The following is a 9,131-nucleotide window of genomic DNA, read 5'->3' on the forward strand; positions in this document are numbered from 1 at the left end:
ACTATCTCCGTCCCTAAAAGTTTGTCCCATTTTTTCATTTTCATCCGTCTCCTAAAGTTTGTCATATTTCACATTTTACCATTTTTGGTAGTGGACACCATCTTCCACATACTCTTTCTTACTCACATTTTATTATAAAACTAATATATAAAAGTAGGACCCACAATGCACTAATTTTTTCAACTCACTTTCCATTACATTTCTTAAAACCCGTGCCGAATCAAAGTGATACAATATTTGGGGGACGGAGGTAGTAGTATATAGTAATATATAGAATCTCATATTGAAAACCAAATACCCCTTTCATTCGCGAATAAGAGTCTCATTTTTCCATTTTAATCTGTCCGCTAATAGGAGTTCCAGTTTACTTTTACCATAAAATATGATAGGGTCTCACATTCGCGAATATATAAGTGGACCTATATTCTACTTACTTTTTTCCACTAATTTTTTTTTAATATTTATTAAAACCCGTGTTAATAAGAAATAAGACTTCTAATGACGAATGGCGGACGGATAGAGTATTTCATATTTATTTGGAAAACAAAGTAAAAATGAGAGAGGAGAATCGTATATACTGAGAAAGATTAATATGATGGCACTGGCAGCCTCTCATTTCATCATCACCCCATCTCTTTCACTGTTACTCTCTTTTACTCCCCTTTAATAATAGTAAACTCTTTCTCCTCCATCTCTCTCTCTTTCTCTTTCTTATTACATATATATACAGTATAGGAAGAGAAAAGAGAGATTGTGTGTAGAGTAATGGCTGAAGGATTTGAAGCATATCATGTCCCACAGCAAAGCAGAAGAGATAAGCTGAGAGTGGGATGCGTAGACTCCTTAATCCCTCTCTACGATCCATCTCTAATCTTCAACAACCAGACCTTCAACAATCATCATCACCAACACATCTACGCCAACGCCGCCGCCGATCCCGCTATTCAAGACATCAGCCTCGTTTTCGACCATCCCGCCCAGAGCCTCTCCCTCTCCCTCTCTTCGCACCTCCCTCTCGAATTGAATCCTCCGGCGCCGGTGTCGGTGCCGCTGGGGCCCTTCACCGGCTACGCCTCCGTGCTCAAGGGCTCGCGCTTCTTGAAGCCGGCGCAGCAGCTGCTCGAGGAGCTTTGCGATGTCGGGAGAGGCTTGTATGCCGACAAGGTTGGCCTAATTGATTCCGAGCACCCTCCGCCACTTGACTCCTGCACTGGGGCCCACGACTCACTCCACGCCGCCCACCAGAATAGGAACAAATCCACCCTACTCTCCATGCTTGATGAGGTAATACACTAAAATTGTCACTATTTCTTTGCTCTTCATCTTCATAAAACTAATTGGGGCTTATGTTTTCATTTATACAACTGTTTAATTGCTGTACTTGTTTGGTGCTAGGCAAGAGGTTTTGTTTCTCAAAAATATCATTGGCACAAAAGCATGTACAATAATCAATAATTAAGTTTGTTTGTGTGTAGGAGAAGAGAATGGATGTTTTTGTGGCTGAGATCTAGATTCTTGTATGATAGGGGCATCATAAACAATGTGATATTTGTAGGAATAGGGAATGGTACGAGAAAAAAGTGATTTGACAACCTCCGCCTCATCCAATTTGGTTTGGTTTGGTTTGCATCTTGCGTTATAAACTCATTATTTATTCTCTAATAAATCTAGAGTTTTAGGCTGCCAATGCCTAATATTAATGTAGTATTTTATTACTCCTATCTTTCTTTTTTGTATTCAAGTGGAAGAATATGATTCTGTCTAATATAATGTGCCTAACTTAACAATGCTAGCTAGACATGCTTCTTAGTGAAATTAATGTAAAAAAGATGCCCCCTTCCGTGTTCTGCCATAAGCGAGACATTCTTTTGGAACACTAAATTTAAAGAAAAATGATGTTTAATATGTAGAGAAAATAAAGTAGTATGGGATAAATAAAATAAGAGAAAATAGATGTATTGTTTTTTCTAAAGAGAGGGGGTACTATATAATGGAGCGAGCAAAGAAAGATTAACTCAGCATACAACCAATGTTAATCCACTTCAGCTTTTAGCCTATCGAAAATACAACATTACTCGATTAGTGAGGAAATTCGTTACTATATTATTGCAGTCAAGAGATCCACTTACTGATGTAAAAGGTTAAGATGGAACTTGTGCTTAATTCATACTCATGTTGGATGTAGTTGCAAACTTTGGTTTGTGAAAAAATTTCTAGTCAAATACAAATTGCAATTTGTTTTGGTATCCATTGCTCCTGATCCTTTGCTCAACCAAGATATATATCCAATCCAATGTGGAATCTTAGTTTTATGCATATTTCTTGTAATAATTACTACATCAAGTAGTATCAAATTCGAGACTTAAGTGGAATATCATGTAAGAGTATATTTCTCTGATAGGATGGAGAAAAGTCTGGAATGTATTCCCAATTGAGTGTTTCTGTTTTAAATTTTTGTCGTCTTTGATGAAACCATTTCCAATTATGATCAATTATTAAACCTGGTAACAGCTTTTGCTTGTCCAACCCAGCGTCCCCTATATTTCAAAATTAATCCGTTGATGAAACTCTTTTGACTGTTGGAATTCTCTATTGCTGAATCTTTTATGTCATCAATTAAATGAACAAACCATTAATTATCTACTGCTCTTAATTTTTAATATAGCCATTCTAGTAAACTCTTAATTTGATCCATGATGTCCAAATTCAAGTATTACAGTTTTAATGATTTGAACTTTGCAAAATCTCTTAAATATGTATGTAGGTTTACAAGAGGTACAAGCAATATTACCAGCAGATGCAGGCTGCTGTAGCTGCGTTCGAATCTGTTGCTGGACTGAGCGGCGCAGCCCCTTTTGCGAATCTGGCTTTGAAGGCCATGTCGAAACATTTCACAACTTTGAAGAATGCTATTACTGATCAGCTGCACTTCACATCCAAGTCTCACGGCAAGATCAATGTAGACAGAGATGAAACGCAACATGTCGAGAATTCAAGCCGAGGTGGGTCGTACGGCCAGAAACCGTTTCATGCTGGATTTGTCGATCAACCCATCTGGCGCCCTCAAAGAGGCCTCCCTGAGCGCGCTGTCACTGTCCTCCGCGCTTGGCTGTTCGAACACTTCCTGCATCCGTAAGTGTATTGTTTCTACCGTAAACTGAATACTCCAGTTTGATCTATAATTCACAATCAAAGCGCTATTGCAGTTATCCGACTGACACTGACAAGCTAATGCTGGCGAAACAGACGGGCCTCTCGAGGAACCAGGTAAGTGTGTGTTATCTTGCTTGATCATGATCATGAGATTGAATAGATCTTTATTTTACATGCTCGTGTTGCTACGGCCCCACCAGGTTTCGAACTGGTTTATAAACGCAAGAGTGCGGCTATGGAAGCCGATGGTGGAGGAGATACACATGTTGGAGACGCGGCAGAGCCAAAAGGGCTCACAGAGAGAAGAGGTAAGCGAGCATCTCCCCACGAGCTGCTCTATCGAGGGAGAAAACGCGTCCACCTCGATCCAGAGAAGTGGAGATTTCCCCTTGAAACGCAGCCGGGAGGACCCGACTGAGGCTCCCGGAGGGCAGCAGATGAAAATGGCGTACGACAATCTGCTGCATAATCCCCAGCATCATATGGGCGTTGGTTTGAGTGGTGGTGGTGGTGGTAGCGGTGGTGTTTCGTTAACTCTGGGGCTCCATCAAAACAGCGTGGGATTGGGAGATGCGTATCCGTTGAATGCAGCACGTCGTTTCGGGCTGGATTCGCATGGGGAGGGCTACGTGGTGAGCGGGTTCGCAGCGCAAAATCGACAGTTTGGGAGAGACATAATCGATGGACAAATCATGCATGATTTTGTTGGATGAGAAGTAGTAGTATATGGTTTCTCATCACTTAAGTTATTGCTCAAAGAAGGCTTCTGCTTCATAATTTCGACCATTTCTTCTTCTCTCTATTTTTCATCTGCTATTAGTTCTATAAAAAAATTTCTTCACTCGTTTGTATGTAAAATTCAACCAGCCACGCCTATGACTTGACGATAACTGTATAATCCATGAAAGTAGCAGTTTTGTGGATGCTGCATGAAAATTGTTATATAGTTTAATGCGGTTTATTTGTTTTAACAATTTTGGTGGGCTAGAATTTGTATTGTGTATATGCAGGGCAGGGTTATACTTATTTGTAAAATCCTTTTTGTAGTACTATAGTACTAAACTATGATTTATTATGTGATGAATTCGTCTTAAATACCATTGAATTCATTATTGATAATCATAGATTGAAGATTAATTCTTATTTTATAGATTGGAAATGGTTCTTATTGAGACAAAGCTCGTGTAAGCAATACTATCAGTGCAGATCCTTTGACCTGACTCGACCTCCATAATATATAAAACCAAATTAAATGGAAGAGAGAATTCAAAAACCCTTCTCATTAAAATTGCTTGTGTTTGGATTTGGATTTGATCCCAATTGCTAATGGTTGGTTGATGACTTAGTTAAAGAAACATTCCTTAAAAATCAACAGCATATTCTAATTTACAAGATTTGATATGCCAAAAGAATCATAGTATAAAATAAAACTTTATTGGCCATAAGACTTCAGCTGCACCAATGCAATCCATTGAATTGGATAAAAAAAAGTGCAGCCATTAGTGATGTTTAGATGGATTTTGACTTGAGATTGTGATTATTTGTATGCAAACCAAGAAACTGAAGGATGCATTGCCACAACATGGAAGAGAGTGATGTTCCCTCGCCCGCACTAAGGGTTTGAAGGAGAAGGTGCAAGAATTGGTTGAAGCCACGAAATCAATCTTGTTTAATAGAGACGATAGCAAGGTTGGGCTCAAGAAAGACATGCCATGGTTGCTACATAGATTTTTCAAGATTTGCAGAAGGCATACAAATATGTTATCATAGCATAGCTTCTCATCTGTTTGGATATGAAATATAATTTCCATGATTTGGAGTGTATTCAGATGAAATGAAGCCAGAAGACATATACAGTATATCAAAACAAGCTAAAGAATGAAACACAGTATGATGATCACCTAACAAATACATATAGGTAAAACCATGGCGACAAGCTATCAAGGATGGGTGTATCAGTAAGTTTCATGAAGCTTCTAACTGAACAATGAGACTAGTGCTCATATGAAAAACATCTACAGACACAGATAAAGATAAGTTCAAGTATCAAACTTTGAAAGTTAAGGTATAAGCAAAACTAAGACCATCTAAATTCAAGTAAATGTGCCCCTAAGGGCATCAGTAACCCCGTCCCCATTTCCGGCCCCAAGTCCCCTCCACGTCATCATTCCTCTACAGTTGCGGCCCAGACCCCAACTGCTGTAACCCTGCAGGTTGCGGCCCGGGCCGCAACTAATAAATGACACTATTCACAACTCCAACCTATTTTGAAAGTAAAATAAAAAATGCTGTAAATTTATAACACGGAAAATTTAATTTCATCGAATACTGCAAAATTACAACATATAAATTTTCAAACTGAAAATAAAATACATGAAAACATAACGTCAATGCTGGAAAACGTTGTTGCGAGTCCAAATTTCTTCAATTAGATCGGCTTGGAGGCGAGTGTGTTGTTCCTCTTGGCGCATCGCAGCTGAACGAGCCATGACATTGCAGATGTCGTGAGGAAGGCCCTGCACGGGCGGCTCGGTGACAACGTAGTTACTCCCGGTGCTGGCGAGCGGATCGTCGCTCCACAAAGTGACGTTATCTTGTTCGTCCTCAACGATCATGTTATGCATTATGATACATGCATACATTGTGTCGGCGATGTTTGACCGCTGCCAACCACGGGCCGCTCCCTTCACGATAGCCCACCGCGCTTGGAGGACTCCGAATGCACGCTCGACATCTTTCCGAGCCGCCTCTTGCCTTTGGGCAAACATTGCCCTCCGATCGGTTGTCGGAGCTGTGATAGTCTTCACGAACACGGGCCATCGAGGGTAGATCCCGTCTGCCAGATAGTACCCCATACTATACCGACGGTGGTTGGCCGTGAACTCTACGTTCGGTGCTCGCCCAGCACACAACTCGTTGAACAATGGAGACTCGTTCAACACATTGAGGTCGTTGTTGGACCCCGCGAAACCAAAGTAGGCATGCCAGATCCACAATCTGCAATCGGCAACGGCCTCCAACACAATCGTGGGATGTGTGCCCTTGTGCCCGCTAGTGTATTGTCCTCTCCAAGCCGTTGGACAATTCTTCCACTGCCAGTGCATACAGTCGATGCTTCCAAGCATCCCCGGGAAGCCGTGGGCCTGCTCGTGCATGTCGACCAACTTGCTAACGTCGTCGGTCGTTGGCTTTCTCAAGTACGTATCCTTGAATGCTTCGACGACTGCCCGACAGAATCTAGCGAGGGACTCCCGTCCAGTAGGCTCGCTTACATGGAGATACTCATCGAACATATCTGATGTAGTTCCGTAAGCGAGTTGACGAATGGCAGACGTGCATTTCTGCAACGTCGATATACTTTCCCGGCCCACAGAATCGGTAGTTTGGCAGAAATACGGGTCACGAGCTACAACGGCGTTGACAATGCGTATGAACAAAGGCCTCCGCATCCGGAACCGGCGACGGAACATCTGATCACTCCATCGCGGATCTCTAGAGAAATAATCCGTGAAAAGCCGCAAGGCAGCTTGTTCACGGTCTCGGTGAATATACATCCGAGTACGTGGTACCCGGGTTCGTTGTTCGTTCCGAGCTTGAATAGCAGCTTGGAAGCGTTCAACTTCGTTGTTCATTTCTTCTTGGATTGCCGGTACCGCCTCTCCTAACACTCGGGTCAATTGATCTTCGAATATTCTTTGACGAGGAGGCATTTTTTCGAATTCTAGGAAGAGATTTGAAGTTGAATGTGAAGTTGAATGTGTATGAAAATGGTGTAGTATTTATAGAAAAAAATTTTGAATTTAAAATATAAAAAAAAAAAAATTTGGTTGCGGCCCGGCCAGTCACCGTGCAACGCTGGGCCGGGACGCGGAACTTGCGGCCCGTCTCCGTGCAACCCCGTCCCGGGCCGGGACTCGGGACGCTCCCCAGGCCGGTCACGCGTCACCGGGACGGGCCTGAGCCGTGCTGCCCTTCCGTGTAATGCATGGGACGGGCCGGGACTCGCAATTTGCGGCCCGGCCCCAAGGGTTACAGATGCTCTAACTTTCGTTATCTTTTCCCGTGCCTTAATTTTTGTTCATCTTTTTTCTGTTCCCAAAAAATTAGATCCACTGATATGCATTACCAGTTGCATTCATCATGCTGATGACAAAACCATCAGTAGCAAATTCCAGATTATCACAATGCACAAGGTTATCACATTTGAAATAAAACCAGCCTTCTTTCACACATGGAATTGAGTAACAAGAATTGATTAAGTTGACTCATAGCCCTACTATCCAGTAATATGATCACTCACGCACTCAAATAAATGGTCCGAAACCTCAAAAAGGAAACCATCAAATTCAAATATGTACTTACAATTCAACACAGGTATTTGCAGAGCATCAAAATCAATATGCATATATACTAAATGGAAGAAGACAATTAGTTATCATGGATACCTGACCAAGCAAACTCAATCAGATCTACCTCAACTCTCCAACTTCAAACCCATCATTTTGCAAACTCATATCAAATTCCACATTCTGACCCTTCTTTACACCATTGCTACTCCTAAATTCTCTAGAAGAATTTCCAAAACTCAATCTTTCCGATTCGGCACTCTTGTACATGTTCCTATTTCCCTTCTTCCTTAATTTCCCCTTCATGTTCCGATTTTCGCCATCCGACCTTCCCACTCTCGGCTCCATTCCTCCTTCATTCACACCATCTTCATTAATCCCCAAATCCTCTTCAATAGCATCCGATTTCCCCGATTTTCGATAGGGTTGAATGCTATGAACAACCCCTTTGGGGAAAAATCGGGAAGAGGGGAAGTCATTGTCGGGGCGGAACAATTCCGAGCCGTCCCTCTCAGACCACAAATCAAGGCCGCCGGGCTTCTGAAACCTATCCGCGAGGACCTTCAATTGGTCATCGGCGCTGATGGAGAACAAATTGGGCGGCTTTTCGACGGCCTCCCAGGGGCGTTCGAGCTCGGAGACGGCGGCCTTTAGCTCGGCCCGCTTCCTCATCTCGTAAATCTGGCGTTCTCGGTCCAAACGGGCTTTGAGCAGCTGCTTGGCTTTCTTGGCCTGCATTCGCTTCCACTGCCACTTGGAGACCCCTCCCGGGTAGGTTCGGGGCCCGCCGCCCATCCTAATCGGCGTCGTTTTGAGGGAGAGGTGCGAGAGTTTGTTGGTGAGGCACAGTGAATGGCCCCATATCGGGTTGCCGGAGAGAGATTTTGCAGATGACAGAGATTGCGGCATTGAGAGCGACTACGGCAAGATTGACATGCTTTGCTAATCAAATTCTTGTGTTCAAAATGTGGAGCACTATGGATTACCGATTATGTAGTGAATTTTGGGCTTTGATTTTATTTGGATAAATTGGGTTATTGTGCAAATTTATCCAAATATTTAAATTAAACCCCAATTTAATTAGAGTTTTAAGGAATAACCAGTGTCATTATCATGACTAATATTGAATCATCATTTCAAATTTAAATTACATAATTTGTGGTATTTTAAAATTGATTTCATGTGTTTATTTTATATTCATCGATTAATCGAGCTTATTAACTAGCTCAATTTAATTAATCTCTTTTAATCAAGAGTGCTAAATACTATTTGATAAGCTGGTACTACAAGTGCATTTGAACAATCTAGATTTCTATACAATAAATCCTTGATAAGGACTTCTTTTATGGACCATATTAATTCTCACGAATCGAAATATTATTCTATAAAGTAACTATACTACTCTTCTTAAATATTGATCACCATACCATAATATAGGGTGACGGAATAATCCACATATATTAACAAGTCAAAGTAGCAAATAACTAACACTGTATGCTCAATATTGCACAATATTGATTTAGAAATGAATCACTTCTAGGATCTCTGTACTTAATTTATACAACAAGAAGTATACATCTCAATGTGATCCATTAAGCGTTATACCACACCCAGTATCTCTAGTCATCGAAG

The 9,131-nt window shown here is 41.6% G+C and overlaps 3 protein-coding genes across 3 annotated transcripts; 1 reads left to right on the top strand and 2 right to left on the bottom strand.

The window, feature by feature from the left end:
* Positions 1–512: 512 nt before the first annotated feature.
* Positions 513–4,127, top strand: LOC121747297 (BEL1-like homeodomain protein 9). Its single transcript, XM_042141310.1, has 4 exons — positions 513–1,284; positions 2,765–3,132; positions 3,207–3,267; positions 3,354–4,127. The coding sequence occupies exons 1-4, from the start codon at positions 766–768 to the stop codon at positions 3,864–3,866; spliced, it is 1,461 nt and encodes a 486-aa protein (XP_041997244.1). The 5' UTR covers positions 513–765; the 3' UTR covers positions 3,867–4,127.
* A 1,026-nt stretch (positions 4,128–5,153) lies between these two features.
* LOC121772446 lies at positions 5,154–6,398 on the bottom strand (the record flags this gene model as incomplete). Its single annotated transcript, XM_042169597.1, has 2 exons — positions 5,154–5,168; positions 5,946–6,398. Coding segments are annotated over 2 exons (468 nt in total), but the record flags the coding sequence as incomplete, so codon positions are not given.
* Positions 6,399–7,355: 957 nt separating this feature from the next.
* LOC121798263 (DEAD-box ATP-dependent RNA helicase 48-like) lies at positions 7,356–8,491 on the bottom strand. Its single transcript, XM_042197180.1, has one exon. The coding sequence runs from the start codon at positions 8,406–8,408 to the stop codon at positions 7,623–7,625; it is 786 nt and encodes a 261-aa protein (XP_042053114.1). The 5' UTR covers positions 8,409–8,491; the 3' UTR covers positions 7,356–7,622.
* Between the last annotated feature and the right edge of the window lie 640 nt (positions 8,492–9,131).

Source organism: Salvia splendens, chromosome 1 (assembly GCF_004379255.2).
Source record: "Salvia splendens isolate huo1 chromosome 1, SspV2, whole genome shotgun sequence".
Classification (NCBI taxonomy): domain Eukaryota; kingdom Viridiplantae; phylum Streptophyta; class Magnoliopsida; order Lamiales; family Lamiaceae; genus Salvia; species Salvia splendens.